The 23,382-nt window shown below is 46.8% G+C and overlaps 1 protein-coding gene across 3 annotated transcripts in view; it reads right to left on the reverse strand.

Annotated features, from left to right (window-relative positions):
• The window catches only part of RNPC3 (RNA binding region (RNP1, RRM) containing 3), a 231,179-nt gene that overhangs the window by 14,179 nt on the left and 193,618 nt on the right, over positions 1–23,382 (reverse strand). For all 3 annotated transcript variants that reach the window (XM_078668497.1, XM_078668514.1, XM_078668506.1), the window contains exon 13: positions 15,687–15,819. In XM_078668497.1, coding sequence (XP_078524623.1) covers positions 15,687–15,819 — 133 coding nt within the window. The remainder of the gene's footprint in view (positions 1–15,686; positions 15,820–23,382) is intronic.

Raw genomic sequence — 23,382 nt, forward strand, 5'->3', positions numbered from 1 at the left:
CCTCCCTTGTATGGTAACGTTGTGCCCCACCGGCACAAACCTAATTGGGTCTCTTCGAACACAAAGGTGTTCGGCAAAATTGACAGAAACTAAAACGATTGTAACTTGCCATATTACTACCTCTCCTTTCTGCAAAACGATAGAAACCCGAGTTGGTAATGAAAGAAAGGACAGGTAAGACGACTGATGTCCCCTAATCTGGCCTTTTTATAGGGGGACTATAACGTCAATGGTCTTCTGTTTTTCAGTTCGTTAGAAATGCAATCCCCAATGCCCAGATTGCCTCACCCCAGCTCCCTGTCCCAAGCGTCCTCGCTTCTCCCGATTGACCCCAGCTCCATATCAGCTATCCCCGAAGCGTAATTGATGACCTTGATTAACCGTCGCTCCCCAAGAAAAGCATGTTTAACCTCTGCCCCCTCTCATGATGATAACCCCCCTGCTTGCAAGAGTTTGCCGACCCCGAAGGGAAATGTAAGATTGTCAGTACTTGGGTTAAAAGAAAAAGGGCGAGTCTCTACCTAAGGACTCGATTTCGAGTTTGATAGAATACACTGTCAATGGGAGTCCGATTTCTGTCCACGTACGTCACGAATGAACGCCAAATAGGCTTACGAATTCAGTGGAAATGCCCTCCTACGTACTCCAAAAGTGATGACTTCTGACTGTGACTGATGAACCTATCCCCCACCTACTTAGGATTGGGGACGGAATTGAGATGTATAAATGTCTTCTCCTGCCAGTCTTTCTAAAACTTGTTTTGTACCCATTCAAGATACAATCACCGGAGGAGAGGAGCTGGACGTGACGCACAGCCTGGCCACAGATCATGAAGCACGTGTGACCTCGACCAAAGGTGGAATCACAGAGCAACGAGATGCGGGACGAGGCACCACTCTCAAACTCGGCAGATAAAGGAATGAAGGGCTGCCTTGAAGCCCTCGATTTGCTGACCCACTCGTGCCTGAAGTCCCCGTCCCTTTTGAGCCCGACTGATGGGCCTGCCTGCTCGTCGTCCTTTGCTCCTTTGGTCTCTTGGTGTGTTCAAAGATCTGATCCCACTCCGCCCTCTCTTCCCTCGATTATTCAACAACATCACCCTTTTCGCATAACTTTTGACTCAGAAAAGAAGAGCAGCGTTTAGATAGAATAAGGTTTTGCCACGGAAGAAGAAAGACATGCAGGTGCCCAGCATGAGGCACCCCTAAGAAGATCAGTTAGGAAACAGGACTGTGATCTAACGGCAGAGGACTGATCGCACCCTGCAACGCGTAAGGATGAATCCGAGCTGGACTTATAGCTCCACCGCCGGTGCTCAACAGCGCCAACGAAAGAAGACGGACTCTGTTAAAAAGACACTGTGACAAAGAACCCCCCTTCCTGAACTTACTACACCACCCCTTGACTTAATTGCTTGTATCGAACTGAATTCCTCCCTCAACCATTTTTTGTATTGCTTTCAAAAATGTTTCATCGGCTCATGTATTTAGTTTTCCAAAAGTCTCTTATAGCACTGACAAGACCCGAAGGTATCAGAGCACTTTTTACTGTATGTTGATGTCACCGGAGAGAAAGTCAGAACCTGATTCTATAATGTGTCGGAACCTTTTCTTGATTGACCCCGACTAAGTATTATGCCGATCTCTAGACTTGTATGAATAACCCAACAAATGTAAAATCATATGTACCGCATCCCGCCAATCGTATCGACTGTATAGAAATGAACTAGCTTATGTAAAAAAAGCTGCGACTGTTGAAAATGGCAATGTATATGCACATAAGCGGCGTTCATTTGTGTTCACTGTACCCCTTGTTGTAAGCAGAACGGATATCGCTAAACACTGACTGTGTTATCCCGCCAGCATAGACCCATGCACGCACGTACACGACAGCCATTTTAGGCACCATGGCCTCTCTGCCCGTTTGTTCCCGGCACCCCTCCCCGCGCGCACTGCTCATGCATCGGCCATAAGACCCTCTCCCTCTGCGTGACCCTGCCCTAGAAGTAACCCTCCTGCTTGACCCACACCCCCCATTTCCTCCCAAGAACACCCTTCCCCTCAGCTGACGACCCCCCCAGCTGCACTTGGCCTTTTCGACCCGGTCCCAAGTCCTAAGACCAAGCTTCGTGGATGTACACCCCCCTTTTTCCTGCCCAGCATAACAAAACAGTGATACACCAGCCGAAGTGCCCGATCTTATCGCCTGCCCAACCTTTGATTTGATCATCCCCTCCTGCCCTCGTGTCCTGTAGGAATGTCCGGCTGAGAGATCACAATCTCTTGTTACATTCAGGAGGGGAGGATGACATCTGAGTGACTGGTATGGGAATAGGCCTGAAGCTGGGATTCCAAGCATGCTTTCTCCTATTTTCAAAGCGTCTTTATTGCAATAAGGAATGTTTGTGCATCATAAACATGTGTATAAAAGACGAAGCCTCAGAGAAACTTGCCAGAGCACCTCCTGAAGACACTATGCGAGTGTCCGAAATGACAGGCTCTCCTCATGAGAAATAAAACTCTGTTCTTGTTTTCCTGCTTCCAGCGCCCGTCTCTTTATTTGGTAATTGTTCAAGATGGGAACTAAGAGGCGTCCTGCGCCAGCAGCCTGGGCATCAGGTGCGAGATGGGCTGACTTTTCCACAGCTGTAAGCTCTAGGCAGTAACCATACTGGATAATTTGTCTTACCCACTTGTCTGTTGTATTGGAATTCCAGACAGGTAGGAACTGTGTTAGTCTGCCCCCTACAGGAGTGGAATGCTGTTGGGGAAGCAGAAGGAAGTCACTGTTCTCTGCTGGGAGAGGTTCGATTATTGTTATTTCCTCTACCTCTTCCCTTGTTGCTGTTGCCTCTGTAGCTTCCTCTAAAGTATCCTCTATTGGAGGATGTTTGTGTATTTGTTTTAAAGGAAGATGAATTGTCTTTTCAGCTTGTTTGGAGCCTCCTCTGTAAAAGGAGCGACGGAAGGCGTCTCATGCTTGGGTGGACTGCAGAGCTCCAATAGACTTTGCTGTGTCAGTGTCTATCTTCATTTTTTCAAGTGCTGTGTCTACCTCTGGAAAAAACAATTATTGTTGGTTGAATGGTTGATTTAAGGTAGTAGTTTGCACCTCTTGCTTAAATCCTGAAATGCGTAGCTACGCTGACTGGTGTTTATTGCTCTGGATGCAGTGTCTGCTACATCAAGTGCGCATTTAATGGAGGCATTTGATATAAGCTTACCTCTTGTATGAGGTAATTTGCTTGTGCCTTATATTGGTCAGGTAGATGTTGTAAGAGCTTCTCTAACTGATCATAGTGAGCCGTGTCGTATCTTGCGAGGAGGGCCTGTGTGTTAGCGATGCGCTATATATTGCTAGCTTGGGCAGCTATTTTTTTCCCTGAAGTGTCTATGATCTTTGATTCTTTATCAAGAGGGGGAGCTTCACCTGATGTTTGGGAATTTGCTCTTTTCCTAGCGTTTGAAACTACTAGGGAGTCTAAGGGTAGCTGTCCTTTAATGTAGGCAGGGTCCCCCAGGAGCTGCTCTGTACTTTTTCTCTATCCTTGGGTTTATTATTGTAGCTCGTATAGGATCTTTACACACTTCTGGTACATGCTTAATGATTCCTTTAATCATTGGCAGTATTTGCACAGATTTTTGGGAGTGTCCAAAAGTATCTAATAAAAAATCTTCCTATGCTTCATCTGAATGCATGGTGACATTGTGATAGATGGCAGTCCTATTAATTAGGTCTCCAACCCTAATATAGTCTTCTGGAGGAGAAGGTTTAGATGGATATGTATGTGGGTCAGGAATATCTGGTACATCATGTAGGTTTGGATACTCCCAGTCTGGTGAACCTGTTGGGTAGGGAAAAGGGTCATCTGGGTATCCCCCCCATGCTATACTCCTTATCATCATCAACATCCTGAGGAGGTGTATGTGGTGGAGAATGAGGAGGAGAATTTTGAGGTGAAATGTTTAAAAGAAGAGGAGAAGGTGATACAGGAGAAGAAGGGTGCATAGGAGACGTGGCAGAGTCCTTCTTCTTGACAGGCACAGGAGGTTTAGGTGCTGTATCGGACTTCCTCTTCCTGTGTGGTGTAGTGGAAACATGTCCTGTTAAAATATCAGTGAGTCAATCAGCCTATTACTCTTCTGTAGTTGATAAAATGAGTACAATTGAGATGGATAATAATATTAATTTGTTAGAGGCCAATAGTGCCAAGATATTCCTTGGGGTCAATGCGTGTTCCAGAAATAAATACAGCTGCTGTGTATACAAAGAAATAAGGTCAGAATGGAAATAAACAAATCTACAAGTATGGATACAAGTGGACTGAAAATCCAAAAGGAAGTTAAATGGCCATTAAAAAACAGCATAATTGGGGCGTGGCCGAGCCAGCACCTAAGATGGCCGCTTGACTCTGAAGTTCCGGGGCCGCCCCATCTTCTTCTCTGACTATCTGCCCCCATATGACCTTGGCTTGACTCCTGCTTCACAGCCGGCGCCTGGGGTGCACCAGCGACTGATTGATCCGAGTCGGGACCCTCATGTTGCCCGCTACGCAGAGATCCTACAGAGTGCGCTCCTGGACCCGACAAGGCCCTCCGATGCCCGAGACAATAGGGGTCTCTGGTGAGCCTGAGGGTGCGGCCAGGAGAGTGTGTGGGGCCGAGGACTACTGCCGGCATGGAGGTCTAGTCGAGCCAGCGACGCCACCTCGCGAGCCTGGAAGCCCTGCTGTGCCTTTCAGCTTCTGATCCCGGTACTGGAGAGCGCATGACGACACAAACTGCTGCGGGGAGGTAGGAGACGACACACGGCCTAGTCGGCCCCCTTGGTCACCCCACTCCGCAGTGCTCACCGGGCTGGTACCAATGAAATCTGGGTCCTCTGCAGCACAGCACTCCATGGCCCAGCACTAATGGAGGGGCAGCATCACTATTACGCTGCAAATACCACTGCCCCCCTAACGTTCGCCACCAAGTCTGTTAATTTGAAGCGATCCATGCTGTTGGGTCACAGGCGGATTGGGGACATTTCAATTGCCATTTGAATTACTGTGCGCGCCTCCCCACACGCATTGTGCTCAGGTCAACATTGACGATAGCGAAACCAGCCATTTGGAGCATTGTGTGCCCCTCCCTTGCGGCCATCGCGCCCACTGCGCCTGCAATAAAATCGGCGACCCTGAAAACAAAACCAAGTACCAAAACCGCTAGCGGTGAATTGCCCCCACGTATCAGACTGTTGCTTCTTGTTCCCTATTTGATTCCAGGAACTGCTTTCTCTATCTTTAAAGTACGAAATGGGCCATACTGACCCCAAACAGCGCCAACTCAGCTTTAAAGCTGGTGAGACATCCATGCGCGACAACATGTAGACCCCCACTATCAGAATCACACCAGCTGGAGGGCACCGACGCCATCATGGCCGAGCTGCGGGCTGATTTCCAGGCCACTGATGCCCGCCTGGACACACTTACCACTCGCCTTGATGACGTTCACGGTCGGCTTGAAGCGCAAGATACCCGGATTGGAAGCGCTGAGCAGCGGAACTCTGATCTTGAAGATGCGCAACCTACTGTTCAGAGAAGATTGGAGAAGGTGGAGGGCCTGATTAAACAGCTCGCTATGAAGGCAGAAGATTTGGAAGCGCGCTCACGCAGAAATAACATCCGACTTACCGGGATTGCTGAAACCATGTATACCGCCCCCATGGCTGCATTCATCGAGTCAGTCCTCCTTGAGATGTTCAGGAAGGAGGTCTTCTCTGCTAATTTGCTGTGGAGCGAGAGCATCGAACGCTAGGACCCGCCCTCCCCCCCCCTCCCGGCACCAGGTGGGACTCCAGGGATAATAATTTCCAAACTTCTAAATTATCATGCCCGGGATGTAGTACTCCCCCTAGAGCGTGGCTCACTTAGTTACCAGGGGTCTAACATCTCTATATTTTTGGACCTCACTCCGATTGTGCAGGAAGCACACCTGAAATACATGGACATTAAACGCTCTCTCCAGAAAATGAATGTTAAATACGCCATGCTGTATACGGCCCGGCTTCGAATCCAGATAGGTGGAAAAGCACACATCTTTGATACTCATGATGAGGCAGCAAAATTCTGGAAGAAACAGCAAAATGGGGACAAATTGCAGAGACATGATGGTAATCGAGATTCTGGCTCTAAGCAACATGCGACCACTTTCAGAACACAAACAGGTCAGGACCTAGCATTAGTGTTGACAAGTGGCGTTGGTAGCCCCAGGTCTGAGCCCCGGCGCAGTCTACAGACATGGTATGAGATCCGTATGCAGAGGATTTTACTATACCGCATTACCATGTAATATGACTTGCTGCTGCGGAGCAGGCTCATATTAAGCGGACAGGATCCTGTCATTACATATACTGCTAATGGTCGGCTCCTTCAGAGCGTTGCCTTCCCCCTCAGGATGTTTTCCTACATTTATTTTCTACCCCTTTCCTTCTTTCTCTTCTTCCTTTCTGCCAGTTGTTATTTGATTGGGATTCACCAGATGCCTTGTTTTTGCATATCCGATGTGGGTGGGAGTAATGGATGGGACTGGGTTGTTCTGTTTGTGTTTATTGCTTTGTTGTTTATTGGCGGGGGTGAAACCAATTTGTATTGTACACGGTATGACTTCTACATTTCTAACACCTGTGAAGATCTACTCAACAGTAGTTAGATGACCTCCAAATATGAGCGCGACCCTTAGTGCCTATCCAGGAATGTGAGAGGGTTATCTAATCCTAAAAAAGGTTGTCAAGTCCTGGCGTATTTGGCCAGACACTCTATCCAGGTCACCTTTCTTCAAGAGACACACTACGCGCCACTTTCGGTAAATGGGTTTGCGTCATCATGGGGTAGTCACAGCTTCTTTGTCGGCTATAGTTCATATTCACGCGGGAGTGTATAGTAGTTCACCACTCACTTCCTTTTCAGGTTTCAGAGGTTGTGGCAGATGACTAGGGTAGATATATCATGGTGCTGGGCTTGTTGGGGGAGGGGGAAATCAGTACTTTTCATTAATGTGTATGCTCCGAATGTTGACACCTCTGATTTCTTTTCTCAAATGACTGCATGCATTGATCGTCTATGCGCTGACAATATACTCATGGGTGGAGACTTCAATCTTACGTTAGACCCTACCACTGACACCACTGGCCCAGGTCGCATTAGAAAGCCACATGCTACACAGGGACTGACCAATTTAACACAATCCGCCTTAATGCTGCATCCTTGACACACAAGGTTTTGGAATTCCCTCCCTCTCTCTATGCGTTCTATTCCTATTTTTTCACACTTCCGCAAAGCGCTCAAAACATTCTTGTTTGCCTTGGCCTACTCCTATTAACCCCCCCTGGACTCGTTTGTTCTGCTCCCCAGACCCCTCAGCGCCAGGAAGCCGCTTGGCCATCGTGCGCTCTATAAATAATTTCATTCATTCATTCACAAAACATCCGGGGGTTCGTAGCTATTCTTTCTATTTTGCCCCTCTCAGCTCATGGTACCGGATAGATCATTGGTATCTTACACCACAATTACTTTTGGAGGTGTGGACGGTTGACTATATGCCACGCACACTGTCTGACCATTCCCCCGTTCTGGTTTCCGTGGGTTTGCCGAGATAACGGCCTTTATGAAGGTTCCCCTCGTCGGCTCTGCTTGACTCAGCGTTTCGTAACGAAATGGGTGCGGCTATCCAGGAGTATTTCTCGCTAAATGAAGGAACAGTGGATTCACAATGGCAATTATGGGAAGCCATTAAGGCGTTTATTCGCGGGTCAGTATTTCTAAGCATGAGGGCGTGCTTCGATCCATACAGGGGGACCTGGAGAGAATAGAGCAGAAACTGCACAGACTACCTCATCTCCAGAATCACTGCGCGATTGTGCAACATTATTGACCGACTTCACTGATTTGGCTACTCGTGAAGTTAAACATCTTGGTAAATATTCTAGGGCCCGGGTGTATGGAGAGGGCGGGAGGCCTGACAGGACACCAATATCAATCTGCATTCATCACACATCTTGACGCTGAGACCGGGACCACACTGACGAGGGGAATAGACATTACCACTGCTTTTCTTTCTTACTATACCCGTCTATACACCATGTGCGACCCCCCAGTGGGACAGGCCATGGCGCACTATTTACAGGAGATTGATATGGTCTGGCTTAAGGAAGGACAATGAGAGTTCCTAGCTTCCCGATAGACGAAGAGGAAATTCGTCAGGCCATAAAAGACCTTGTTAGCAGATGTGCTCCGATGGTCTTTCTGGGAATTTTTTATAAAACTTATAAATATGAACTAGCACCGCGATTGTTAGAAGTGTACGATGAGCCCCTACAGAATGGAACTCTTCCTCCAACTGTGTGCGAAGCCATTGTCACATTACTGCTTAAGCTAGGCAAATCGTTGCGTCAATGTTTGTCTTATAGGCCACTATCATTACTCATTCATGATTACAAAAATCCGTGTCAAGATATTAGCTACCCGTATGTGAGAAAGTGCCATCTTTCTTGCATGGTATGCCCCTACTTTTTGCTGAATTGCTGATGTACTTTGACTGAGTGTGCCCTGGGCTACTGTATTGATGCCTAAACCCAATTGGCATCTCTGGCCACATGTCAGCCCCTGGTAAATGGTACCCTAGGTACCCAGGGCACTGTGAACAGAGAAGGCCCCCAAGGGCTGCAGCACTTATTGTGCCACACACACTGCCATTGCAGGCTGAGTGTCTGGGTGCAGAACAAAACAAAGAGTCGACATGGCACACCGTGTGCCATGCCCACAAAACACTGCCCTGGCATATCTCAGTCACCCCTCTAGCTGGGTGCCCTATGCCAGTGGTGTGGGTACAGGTGCCTGAGCCCTGTACCCCTACAGTACCTAGGTCCATTCCTGGGCACTGTAAGTGCAGTGCTCCCATTAAAAGTATATGATGCTGGGAGGTCGTCATCACAAACTCCACAGCACCATGATGGCTACACTAAAGACTGAGAAGTTTGGTATGAAACTTCTCAGCACATTAAATCCACACTGATGCCAGTGTGGGATTTCATGTAAAGTGCACGACAGATGGCAACTTGGAATTGCCCCTGAAACTAACCCACAACCAGCGTCCTGACTGAGAGGCTGCTTAGGCTGCCACCCAGCAGACATGTTGCTGGACCCCTGGGTAGAGAGCCATCCGCTCTCGTGGGCCTGCAACAATGCACATCCTGGGGCGAGGTGCTAGGCCTCCTCCCTAAGGATGGGCAGGGGAAGCTTCAAAGGCATGCCGCCTTTGTGAGCTTCTACAGGCCACATGCTGTACTCAGCAACTGGCCCCACCGGTTCTGACTCCCACTCTGGCAGGAAGACAGGCAGGGGGTGTACCAGCCTCTGCCAACCCACCCCTCAGGTGTGGAGGCGAGGTGAAGCACAGCTCCGGGCTCTTGCCATCTTGAGGATCAGAGTTAGGCTCCTGCCCCCCTCCCACTGGAGAGTGGCAGGATAGGGGTGTACTCACCCCAGGAAAGGGACCCATTGGTCCCTGTCCTTTCCCTACCTGTAATGACCCTAAAGTTAGTATTTAGGGCACCCTGAACCTTCCTTGCTCAGATCCAGAGTCCGAAACTACCAAGAAGAACAAGAAAAAAGAAGACCTGCCGTGCAGCTGCTAACAAGAGGACGACACCAACTGACTTGGCCCCTACCAGCCTGTCGACCCTCGAACCTGCTAAATCCCGGCGTCTCCTGTGGTCAGCAACCTCGAAAACCCCGGAGTACCTGACTTCCTTGCTCATCCAAAGACTGGGACTCCCATGAGCAGTGGTTCTGCTCAAAGATCTACAACCACTGGTGCCAGCCAAGAACCGCGAATCCAGCTCACTCTGCACCCGCCGAGCCCGGTCCGTGCCTGAGTGCACAAAGACCTCGAGAACGTCCCCCGGCGACTGTGACCAAGAATCCAGCACCCAAGGACCCTTCTCGACGCTCCTGACGACGCCTGCAGCCTCCCGACAAAGGACCCCTCCAACCGCGACCAGCAGAGGGTAAGATTTCCTGACACCAAAAGACACCCCTGCACCCGGCGCCCCACGGCCCCCTGTGCCCAACTCCTGGGTGTCTACCTAACCTCCAGCTTCCCAGCTTACCTCTCGAAGTGGTGGTCGCACCTGAAGAATCTCCGTCCCCGAGCTTGCAGCCTTTGTTCATCTTGCAGCTTTCCCATTGAAATACATTGGGCTCCCGACGGCCCAAAACACCCTGCACCCAGCCGCCCACGTGCCACTGGAAGTGCAGCAACTGTTCTATCCTACTTCCCCACTTGCCCAGTGTAAGTGACCCGGAGCTCAGCTCCCACAGCCGCGTGGTCTACCTGCTAGAAGCCAACAACCAAAGTCCCCCTACCCACCATAGGCTAACATTGCGCCTACTCTCTCTGCACCCGGCTGCTCCTGTGCCACTGAGGGTGTAACTACTGTACCTACCTGACCCTGGAAGACCCCCTGAGTCTAACCCCAGAACCTTTAAAAAGGAAAGGGTCCCCTGAAAGGCGTGATGAGAGGCAGACTAGCAGGGGAAATAACAGTCGAATTCAGAAAACAGAAATAGTCTGCCCCAATTAGTTTAAGGTAAGGCTCACAAAGAGTCCTCAATACACATACAGCAGGTATAGGCTCACAAGGACCAGAAACATGGACAACTGATGTCTAGACAACGCATTACATGAGGATAGTCACATTTTTATTTTCATTTTTCTTTTTACAAAACAACATTTCTTAGAAGACCTAATTCACACAACATAAAATTGCTGAAACATTACAACTTGATTCAACAAACATCCCACACGTCCCCAAAGCAAATCACTCATACTACTCAAACAAACTACACATTCTTTATACATGTACTCATTCACAAAAATTCTCGCATCATCATTCATTCACCAGTCATCATATATACTTTGTACTCAAATGGCCCGATGTTAAACAACAGTGGTGTCCTGAAACACTTCCAAACTTAAGGTCGATTACTAGTTGACAGAATATCAGGACACAAGAAAACAACGCCAACGCGCGTTTCGGTGCACGGCCAGATGGAAGGCCGCACCTTCTTCAGGGCACACAAATGGGGGGGAGGGGGACAAAGAAAGCATCTATTCTGTTAAATTCCTGTGCCCAGGGCGAGACTCGTGGACACCTCAGATTATTGGATGCAGAGTCGGTACAATCCTTGGAAAGAATCAAAAGGAGCGGGTTGACGATAATCTAGAAACCTCTCGGTCCGTAGACTGGAGGCACTCAAAACAATCGGCCACCAAGTATTCAGGAGCCCTGGTCCAAGTAGGAAGTCAGATCTGGTAATGCGTAATATGATAGCTTGGGTTCTCAGGGAACCAAATCGGAAGAATTTCTTAGGTCAAAACAGCTCCTTCAAGTTCGCGAGGGCGGGTCGGAGGCGATCAATTCATCTGGCGTGAAGTGGCCTTTGGGGAATCAGAGGGAAAATGCATTGGGCTCCCGACGGCCCAAAAGCACCCTGCACCCAGCCGCCCGCGTGCCACTGGAAGTGCAGCAACTGTTCTATCCTACTTCCCCACTTGCCCAGTGTAAGTGACCCGGAGCTCAGCTCCCACAGCCGCGTGGTCTGCCTGCTAGAAGCCACCAACCAAAGTCCCCCTACCCACCATAGGCTAACATTGGGCCTACTCTATCTGCACCCGGCTGCTCCTGTGCCACTGAGGGTGTAACTACTGTACCTACCTGACCCTGGGAGACCCCCTGAGTCTAACCCCAGAACCTTAAATCTGCCAGTCGAGTACTTACTTGAAAACCTACATTTTCTCCATAAGGTAACATTGACTGGTTTTCACTTGGAAATTCTTCCATGTGTCGAGTTTTGAAACTTTGAAATATTCACTAAAAATCATCCAATCAACGAAAACGAAATTACTCACCTGCTACCAGGAGAGATCACAGTGCTGGATCTTTGTGCCCAGCACCGACCTTAAAAAGTAATTACAACTGAGAATTTCCGATAACTTGATTTTCCTCCATAGGATAACATTGCCTGGTTTTTGCCAGTGTCGATTTTTAAAACATACAAATATTCCTTAAAAATCACCTGTGTAACAAAAACGATTTCTTTCAACTGTTTATAGGAGATGCACCAGGGCTGAATCCAGGATCCAGCCCTGAGTAAGAAAAACATATGTAAAGTAATTGATATTGCATTTTAATTCAAATTCCCATTGAGCTCAATGTTCTAATTGTGTTAAACTTGTGTTGCATATTGCAACAACTGTATCTAATGCATTTAAAAGTCTATTGCTATTTGAAAGTATTCAACTGTAGCTTATCATTCTGAGGAAGTATTTTTATACAGACTTGTGTTTCTAAAATAAAACAACAATATATTTTTATATACAAAACAATTGCCCTAGAGTTCAGTTTTTGAGTGTGTGAGACCATTTGCGGACTGTGTACAACAAATGCTTTACACTGTCCTCTGATACTGCCTTACTGCTCGACCAAGCTACCACTTTAGAGAGTAAGGTTATATCGTACTTTAACCGCTGCCAAACCTCTGGGGACTGTGCACTCTGTGCACACTGTACCTTACTTTGGAGCAGTATATACAGAGCCACTTTCTTACACCGTCTATCATTGCTTGTGGATACTGCGCTATGCCCATTTCAAACTTGCTTCATACCTGGCAGGTCTACTGCACTCAACTTACGGGCTATTTTCCCGGTGATTAACTAAATTGAGCCCACATTGCCGGCGACGGTTGTTCTACTAGATGCCGAGAAGGCTTTTGATTTGCTAGAGTGGCTCTTTTTATATGCTGTGTTGCTGAAATTGGGCGTCCCTATTGGTTTTTTAAATCTAGTGCGCCTGCTGTATTCTGGCCTAGTGTCTCGTCTAAAGCTTAATGGTGAATTAACAACCGAGTTCCCCCTGTCGCGCGGCACTAGGCAGGGGTTCCCTCTCTCACCTCTGTTATTTATTGTGGCTATGGATCCCCTTGCGCGCCATATACAGGAGCGGCATCTCCACCATGGGTTACAGTTCCATACAGGTCCTCTTGTGGCCTCGGTTTACGCAGACGATGTGATGCTATTTTTATGGCAACCAGAGCAGAACTTGCCCCCCCTCTTGCGGGAAGTGGTCCGGTTTGGTGTGTACCCGAATTAATTATTGGGCCAAATCAGAGATTTTTCCATTGACCCCAGCGACTATCCAAACAGATTTTGAGTTCCTCCTTAAGTGGTGTGCAGACTCTACTAAATACCTTGCCACATATTTGCATTGTAGTGCCCCTGAAGTTATTAGACTGAATTATAGTTATGATCCCGCAATTAACCACCTCACAGCGCAGATTGACAGGTTGATTAAACTCCCCCTTTCCATCGCTGGCAGGATCGCTATTTTGAAAATGGTGGTTCTACCACGATTTTTATATCTCTTCTTTAACATTCCCATCGCTTTAACCACGAAGTCTTTCAAAACACTCCGGTCCTTACTTATACGTCTTGTCTGGGCGAGTAAGCAGCCTTGTTTAAACTGGTCCACCTTAATTATGCCCTAAGAGCGTGGGGGATTCGGTGTCCCTGATTTTTTATCTTTATTACCTCGTTGCTCAGATCGACTTCACATATTACTGGAACCATCCCGATGCAAGACCTCAATATCTTAAGCCCGACCGTGCACAAATACATCCTAACTCACTCTCCGTTGTCTTACCACAGGTCTTGTCAAGCCGCCCCTCTGAAATCCAGACGCTACCCACAACATGCTGGGCGTGGACCAAATTGCAGTGATACTTACAGAAATATTAGTTATATTCTGCAAGTATGCCTTTAGCAAATAAGATGGGGCTACCTCCTACCACTGAAGCCCTTACCAAACGTACATTGGCCAAACATGGCTCCGGAAGATTGGAGACCTGTTTAGAGACTCGCGTCCATGTACAATACCGGAATCACTTCACAGAGGCTACACGCATGGATACATTTCTTCTTCAGAGTCCGAGGATTACTGGTTAGGGCTATACCGACAGCATCGGTGGAGCCGGAGGATTTTACCCCTCTCAAGCTCCTTATTACCAAAAACGGACAGTACCCACTTGGTTTCACGCCTGTACCATCCATCATAATCCCTTCGCCCTGTATTTGGGTCCAAAGCAAGGGCAGCCTGGGAGGGGGACCTAGGAACACCGATACCGGACAGTACTTGCAACTATTGTTGTGAACAAACACTATATATCTCAAACAACCATCAACACAAATTATTACATTTTAAATATCTACACAGCATTTACGTAACCCTGAAGTTACTATCGAAAATGGATCCTGGTGTGCCACACGCCTATGCCAGATGTGCTGCCCCTGAGGCTGACTTCTCGCACATGTCACGGAACTGCGTGCCAGTGCGGGCATACTGGGAAGAGATTCACCGACTCCTGTCTTTGATGGTAGAACATACGATACAACCTACACCATTGACTGCACTGTTGAGGTATGTTCAGTCGTTCAAGAAATCATTCAGAAGCCTTGCTTCTTGCAAAATGACAAATCTCCCTAAACTGGGCAGATTTCAAACACCAACGGCGAGAGCCTGGCTCTGTGACCGGATTCATTGTGATACCATGAGCGAAGTATATTCCACATTATTACTACCCACCTCACGTGGACGCGACATTTGGAAACCACTGAAGGATTATCTACTCACGCACCCCCTAGATGAAACTTGAAGAGTGTGTATAATAACTGATGTAAGACCACACTGAGAGGCTGGCGTAGGATATAGATTGCGGGCTTGATTTTACTTACAACCAGAGAAAGACGAACCTTATTTCACTACAGGTACTGCTCTCATTGATATCTTTGATGCACCATACCGGGAATATATCAATTTTTCTCCTTTTCTGTTTTATGGGAATTGCTCCTTTGCTCTCGGCTTAATTGCTGGGATTTAGATGTTTTCTTTACTGTCCTAATTGCATATTGTTGCTTTGGAAAATTGTACATTTCTATGCATTAGTTGTGTAACTGTTCTTATAAATCTCAGAGAGAAAAAAAAGGAAAACAGCATAATTAGCCTTGGTTCAGCCCAGATACTTGTAATATACTGTATCTAATTTAAATGCTTGGTTAAACAAAATCGCAGAATAAAACAAAATGTAATATATACTTGAAAATAAATGTAGCCCCTCCTGTTTGGAAGACTTGGACAAGCAGTTTGGATATAACTGCTTTTAACTCCTTCGACGCTCATTACAAGCTCATCTCGTCATGAGGCACAGTGGAGCTGTGCTCATGACGAGCTGAGCTCGTCATAACCGCCACGGAACGCCGATGCGGGGATAATTCCCCTCCTGTGCGGGGCGTTCCACTAAGTGGGCGGAGTCGTGACGAGCTCAGCTCGTCATGAGCACAGCTCCACTGTGTAGCGTGACAAGCTGAGCTCGTCACGAGCACCGCCGCGCGCGGCCCCCCTCCCCCCGCACCACGGGGGAATTAGCCCCACGGGGAAGGGGTTAACCGAGACCAAGCAAGCTGCCTTAAATCTTACATTTTTGTAAAATGGATTTCATTTACTTTTTAATAAAACCATACGTTAAAATGTAAGTATCATGCCATTCAAAATACTTGAACAAACTGAACAAAAAAACTCCAACAAAAGGATACAACTACCATCGGTCTTTCTTGCAGAACAAAACCATTGACTTCCTTCAGAGCTTTTGTAGCGGCTTTTTCATTAGGCAGTCCTATGAATGCTTGTCCTTTCATGCGACCTTCCTTCATTAAACGTATATCAAACCTGAAATAATTAAAGAATACGCTAATTTACTTGTTCTTTTATTTCAACACACCATTGTTTCTGTATCATCACAAACGGTTAGATTCCTGTGAGAAGTTGGCCTGATATATGATGTTTCCAATTCTGGAACCACCTTGTATCAGTCCAAACAACCCTTATGGTGTCTGGTTGTAAGTCAACCTTATTAGACAAGCTATCCTAGGGGTAGCATGGACTAAGCAACCTAAAGGCTTAACTTAAGAGGTCGTGTTAAGCGAGCTGTTTTACCACATACAATCCTGTAATATCAAATGAAAGGACACCACATAAGTATATATTATAAAAATATATGTATTTATTACTAAAAACAATCCCCAGTATTCTTTATGAACAAAGGGGCACAAGCGTTAAATCAAAAGCACAGTATAACATACAAAGTTGCACAATTTTGGATGAGGCCTAGGGGCCACTCAAACCATATACTAAAAAAATGGCATAAGAGATACCAATCGATCAGTGGTTAGGCCTAGGGCCTAGGGCATCGCTGGGAGCAGTCGGGACTAGCAATGCTGAAGTTGGGAAAAGCCAGCGGGATTCGGGTGCAGCACGTAAAGTGCGGCTTGCACCAATGTAAAGTCAATGGTGCGTAAAAGTTACAAAGTTAGAGTTTAAGGACACTTCCGCTGAACCTAGAGGAACAAAACTTAAGACACAGACCCTAGAGGTGTGTACCAGTGTGGGAACACCGGCGTTGCAATGTTACCTCACCCACAGGAAGTGGGTGCACAGGGTCGAAGTTGAGTCGGGTTTCGTCACGCAGGCTCTTGGTGCTTGGAGCTGAAAGGGCTGCAGGCGAGGTGAAAGAGAAGTGTCCGGTGGAGTCCAAGGGTGGACTCAAGTCGAAAAGTACCTGAAAGCAGAGGGGACAGAGTCTCAGCAGTGACCAGGGTGGAACCAGGATGGAACCAGGCAATGTCGGGCGCAATCAGGTGGTTGTCGAGGAGCTTCTCTCCGCTGTCATGTGGACTCTGGGGCATCTACGACGTCCAGGAGCGGGTCACGATCTGTCCCACGCAGGCTCTCGCCGTCGGCGCTGTTGGCTTCAAGATTGGAGCAAACAACACTTGGCAAAAGCAATCCACGCGAAACCGGGAGATTGCTTCTCACTTGAACCAGGAGGGTCAGAGTGGGGGCTCCTTTTCAGGGGAGCTGGTGCAAATCTGGAGCAACCAGAATCGCAGGTCGAATTTCACGTTTCGTCGGTACAGGGGCCACAAGCCGGCTGGCAAGTGACCGGACCAACGCGTTGAGCCAAAAGAAGCAGAAGGGCCCCACGCAGCACTCGTCGAGTGTGGAGGGCTGAACTTCGGTGCAAGAGTGGCTCAGGGTTGGGGCTTCTCAAACCCCGGTGTACAGCTTCGAGGGTCACTCGTGGGCTGCACGGTCAGCGTCTCGTGGTCTTTTTAAGATGGCGTGCCCCACGCTTCTGGTCGCCTCCACGGGTCTCAGCTCTGCAGGGACTGTGGATCGGGCTGTTGGAAGGCAGGCAAGCTTGATCTCGTCGATCTCTGTCGCTCGAGTTCCGGCGGGAACTGCAACAAAGCAGACGTCGAAGGCTGGATGGTGCCTGTTTGCACAGGGTGGTCACTCCTTGACCACAAGGGAGATTCTTCAATCTTCTACGTTGAGTAGGATGTCGAAGGGTCCAGAGTTTCGTTTCTTACGTTTCATCAGGATAATCTGAAGTGCATTGGCACTGCTCCCACTCTTATTCGAATCTGGGGGGCTGGATTACCTGCTAGGTCCCCTCCTATGGGTGGGACCCAGGAAGTGGGTGGATCCTGGCCGCGCTGGGACGGGGGCTGGAGTGCCCCAGAACCGGTTTGGCCGGATTATGCAAGGGGCAGCCTTGTGCTCCCCATGCAGTGTCTGGTTTCTTTCAAACCTCCCTGCTACAATCCACTATCTCCTGTCTGAGGGGGTGTAACACCGCCCTGCGACAGGAAACCCTTTGTCCAGGCCCCCTTGGCTGAGTTTCGGTCAGCTGCAGGGGGGCAGACCTGTGTCTGTGGCAGAAGCATCCATTTTGTGGATGTGAGGCTCTTTTAAAATTAACCGCATTTCAGAAAAGTAACATGTCTTCTCCCTCTAGAGGGGTGGAATGCTATCCCCGTAGCCAAAACTGGCGAAGGGATAGTATTCCAAATCGTATGACACCTTACACGACATGTTTTGATAAAGCCAAACCAAAGTTGCTATATAACCGCGAGGATTATAATGCACTTAATAGTATAAGGTATGGCATTATCCTGAAACAGCTTAGGGATTTGTTCCCGACGGCTGCAGACAGGCTCAGCTCATGCTAGAGCTCCATCTCACATTAAACCACGCACTCTGCCTCCAGGATTGATAAGGCCTTCCATAGGAGTGGCTCACAGGTTTATATGGGTCCAGATATAGGTTTAGATATAGGTATAGTATATCTAAGCAAGGGGTGATTACACCACCTTGCCCCAGATGAGTGATCAGCCAGTTGTGTCAATTTAAGAACCAGTCAGGGGTGGCAAAAGATATGCTGCAGCCCCTGGTAGGCCTTGGTGGCACCTATGCCCTGAGCACCTATAGTGCATGGTACAGGGGCTGACAAGGAGTCCATTTCCAATTGTGGTATGTACCTATAGCACATGTATTAATAATATAGAGAGAGAACAGCAGGCTGGGGGTCTGATTAGCAGGCCCACAGCCTCAGTAGTCGAAAACCAGTGAAGCAAAAAGCAAAAATTTGGGGTGACCATAGGATAGCAGACCATACTCTCCTACAATTCCTCTCCAGCTAAAGCATAGTTCAAGCAATTTCACCCTTCTGAATCACGCAGAACAGAGATTCTTAACCTGTGGTACCCCCGGGGGTCCACGATGCCTACTCAGAGGGCTAAAGACTGCTTAGAAAATGAAATAATATTAACAGACTAATAAAGTGTGTATAAAGAAAGAAGCAAAATGTAAAACTGAACATTTTTAAAACATTCTGCAAATGTTAAGGGATTTGAAACCGGAGGCTCAAAATTAAGTTGGTAGCCTCAGATTGCTTTGTGAGAGCAGTGCAGGTGCATTAAACAGAACATAGTATGGATGATGGGTAGACTTAACTGAAATTAGAAAAGGTCCAACCTTTTAAATTACAATGAACACATTTGATTTTGTTTATAGTTATTTGTGGATTAACCAGTTTACCACGGCGGGAATTACGCTGCGGTGCAGGTGATTTATGACTAGGCGTGGTTCGGACGGCCCCCGGCTGTCCTGCGCACACACCCACTGTGAGGTCGATGGTCGGGGGCCTGTCCGACGCACACAAAGGGTTAAATAAAATCGTTCATCATTTGTGTATTTGTTTGATGAATTCTTGTTTCCATAATTATGTGCAATGCTTAGAGGGTCAAACCATCAAAGTTTCTTAGATTGACTCGGGGGAGGGGGCAGTATGGGAGGCTATCGGATTCCAATATTGATTCAGTGTGGGGGGGGGCCTCAAGATCCCAGTAATGATTAAGTGGGGGTCCACAGAAGTCAAAAGGTTAAAAACCACTGACAAAGAACATTCAATAAAACCCTAAATCGATTAATACAATTGCCAAGAACTATTATCTGCTTAGTTGTTAAATCCTACGAATCAGAATAAATAATTAGAACTAAATTACGTGAAAAAATGAAAGGATACCTGGCCCAAACACTCCTGGATTATTAAATATCTTAAAATCTAACAGATGTGAAGGGAGCCATTGCTTTTTTTCCCCTCTCTCCCTATATTTTATCTAGAACTTCAGCCAGTCTTTCGGCCTGTAATCTGCAGTCAACATGAAGCCAGAATATGAACCATGGAGCACCAGACTCATAGCCTGATACATATGTATTGTCACCCTTGTCACCATCTTAAACGGAATTTGAGTAAAAGTTGTCTGTATCCTAAAAGTGATAACAATTGATAGAAAACTATGTAGCATCATCTGCTAAACACCATGGAAGCAAATGGAACCACCATGTTATATCATGCAGACAAACTCGACACACAAGTCAAGCTACTAGATTTTTTAGCAAATTATGTAAAGGGGATAGAATAAAAGTGCGGACCTTAAACACAATGATAACTAGCGTCCAACAGAGAATGGGACTTCACGTACCACACTTGTCACTGGCCCTATTAATAGACAAACATGCAATAGTTCTAACCAAAATGATAGAACTACTGGGGGCACCTCAACACCCATGGAACGGCCCTCAAAGGTTGAAAGCAGCGGCAGCTGCATGCAGCAACAATGCTACACCCCCCAAATAAATCGCCAACATCACGCAAAATGAGCCCATAATCACAGCTGCCCAGTAGGACGATATCAAACAAACGACCAAACAAATGCCAAACGCTTCAACAACTCCTCTAAAACAACAATCTTCGATTGGGAAAGCATAAGAAGCCCCCCGGCTACCAGTTCACACACACCCCTAACGAAGAGGGAACGCAAATGTCTGAGGAAAGCAAGGAAAACAAAGTTAACAAATGGAGCTCTCACTCCTCATTCACATAAAAGGGAACCTCTGCCCATAATATCGATGAAAAAACAGCGAGAGAACTGGGTGCAGGAAACATCAGATCCTGCTAACAAAAGGCCTTTAAGAGACAGAAACCAGCAATCAAGATGCAGGAGGTTAGACATGACTGAGTAGTGCAGCCGTGAAGACGGCCAGACAATCTCAATAATCCCAAGTTGCCCAGGAACACAGCTGACAACGGACCTCCAATGCACATCATGGCATTCTATAGGAAATTCCCCACAAGCATCAACAATCCACAAAGGGTTAACCGAAGCTTCGGCAGAGAATCTGACCCGCCGTCCGAAGACACTGTTGAAAAAATCTCCTAGCCCGGGCAAAGGGAAAATCAAGCTGGTTCCGCACTATACATCAAGGGGCGCCCACGATATATTGAATAGAAGCGCTGTACTAAAATTATTAGAAGCCCTCCCAGATCTGATGTACATCAAATCCATCGACCTGTAAAGAATTTAGTTAAACCTAACCCCAACAAGCCGGGGTCCGGAATTACAATGTCAACTTGGTCAGATAATACCATATCTGAAAACACTGCATCATAGAGAATCCTTTGCAACATGGGGTATCAAGCCAACCTCCATACCCAAACCCTTTACAACGTACTAAAACAACCACAGGCATATTGAAGGGAGCAAAAGGGCCTGATAACTTCAGCACAGTCAATGTTGGAACTCCAATCATTAGGCAACTTTTCATCACAAGCCCGCATCCAAAAGCACAACATTTTAAGGTTAACCTTGAGGCTGGTTCTCATATAATCAAATATTGTAAAGCATAAGACACATGCCCACACATCACTAAATCAACTCAAGGTAGTAAGCTTTGCTACTGGAAACTTCACGGCTTATGCGGTAAGATCGATGAGGATGACTTTAGAATTCCTCCAAGAATATGACATCCTATTATTTCAGAAAACCTGCCAGTCAACAAACATTCCAATCACGGGCTACAAAGAACATCAAAACTTAGCCACAATAGAAGCATGTCATGGTAGGGCAAAAGGTGGTCTATCAGTCGACATCCTTTAGGAATACGAAGAAGTAGACTTAGACTCGACTTGGATGCAGTGCAGCAAATTAGCAGTTTCACCTTTTTTTACTTATTAATCTTGAATATTTACATTCATCCCACACATAAGCACATGAAAAAAAAATCCAGTTATTGGTAGGGTCGCTCAACACACTAAAAGCCACTTATCCACATGCAAGTATAATCCTGTCAGGGGATTTCAAGATTAACCTATTACAAGGCAGAGATAACAATCTAACAAGATGGGACGTATTAGGTAAAAAATGCATCACATCGCTCGAAGAACTGTCCTTGTTTACATTAAATAGTCGAGGACCTTTGGATAGCCTGGCAGCCTTTACAAGAGTAACCGAGCTACCTCAACAATTGGCTTCACCCTGGCAGACCCAGATTTGTTCTCATACATCCCCAACTTCACCATAAAAGAAAGACTTAAAAGCGACTACTACCCTCAAACATTTACCATAGACCTCAATCTTGAAATGACTCTGCAAGCTATCGCCCTTAGCTTTACAGCCCAATCCTACAATTTAAAAGCTTTAAATGAAATGAAGACAACATGGATGCCATCATGGATGCTTGTACAACTCTTCTGTCACCTGCAAATAAGAAGGCAGCCAGGATAGAGGTTTGGGAGGACTTTGTCACCAATATATACTCAAGATTTTCTTCCCAGCCCCCAAGTTACAAAGCAGTAGGGAATACTGGTGCAGCGTGGTTCACTCGTAACAAAGACTATTATTTTTTTAACTCAATAAATTACCAAGAAAGACATGCTCTTGGGGCTACCAAAGAACTCAGGACTCACTCGTGACAACTGAAAAAATGAAAAGTGACTATAAAAAAGCATTTAGGGCAGTGAAGTACACATATAACGAGGCCACTTGGATGAAAATGCTCCACGCAAGCAGACAGAGAAACTCCAAACTTTTCTGGGCCAACATAAACAACCTATTGAAAGGCAACAACCACCATTACAACATAACAGAATCCACCTGGAGAGCTCATATCGCCATAACATACAACTATGAGGCTCAGCATAGTGTTCTAACCACCAATTAAAAATGGAGAGGGAACCAGTTCGTCCCAAATCCAAACAAGACCATCAACACATTGTCGCCCCCAAACAAACTGAAGGATAATATTCCTTCATTAGAATCCATTAATACCCTCTCGAACCATGCCAGTCCTAATAAAAGAGAAGCATAAAGTGGCGCACACCCAAAACAGTGGGCCGATCAAAAGGATCTTAGGTTCACGCAAAAGCAGATCATGCACACCATAAAACAGCTAAGATCTGGAGGGAGGGGCACCAGGGCCAAACGGCCTGCCTAATGCCTTATTCAAACAAGCATTGGCATAGCCAATAGGTCTCGCCTTTGGGATCTTGTGTTTAGCCAGAGCTATTGGCTTTGCCAATGTCTTTTTGCCATGGTGTAGAGCAGTGTGCCTGCTGTGCAGCATGTTGAAAAGTTATAATAGAAAGTGTTATAAGCATTTTTGTTACCTTATATATAACCAGGAAGGCATTATGTACAACTGAACCACTCTATTAAACAAGCATTACAAAGGCGATATGTTTTGCATTTGCTTGAATTACAGCTATTGGCGCTGTAAATGACAATTATTTTAGTTGGGCAATTGTGTGGCTTGTCCGAAAAAGCAGTGGGGTGGCACAGTACAGGAATCACAGATATTTAGTGTACCTACTTAAGCCACACCCTTAATTACATAGACGAGCTTCTTATAGAGGCCCAAAGCACTTTATTCACACCTCTCAAAGCCCTGCATAAGTGCAACGAGGGATACCACCTTTCTGCTTTCCTTGGCTCCCTTCTGTTATCATCGGCCTTTGATAGTCGCTCCATGACACATTTAATGGTCTAGCTCAGAAGACCTTCCTACACACATTTGGCATGACTCATTGCTAGTGTAAAGACATTCATT

Source organism: Lissotriton helveticus, chromosome 1_2 (assembly GCF_964261635.1).
Source record: "Lissotriton helveticus chromosome 1_2, aLisHel1.1, whole genome shotgun sequence".
Classification (NCBI taxonomy): domain Eukaryota; kingdom Metazoa; phylum Chordata; class Amphibia; order Caudata; family Salamandridae; genus Lissotriton; species Lissotriton helveticus.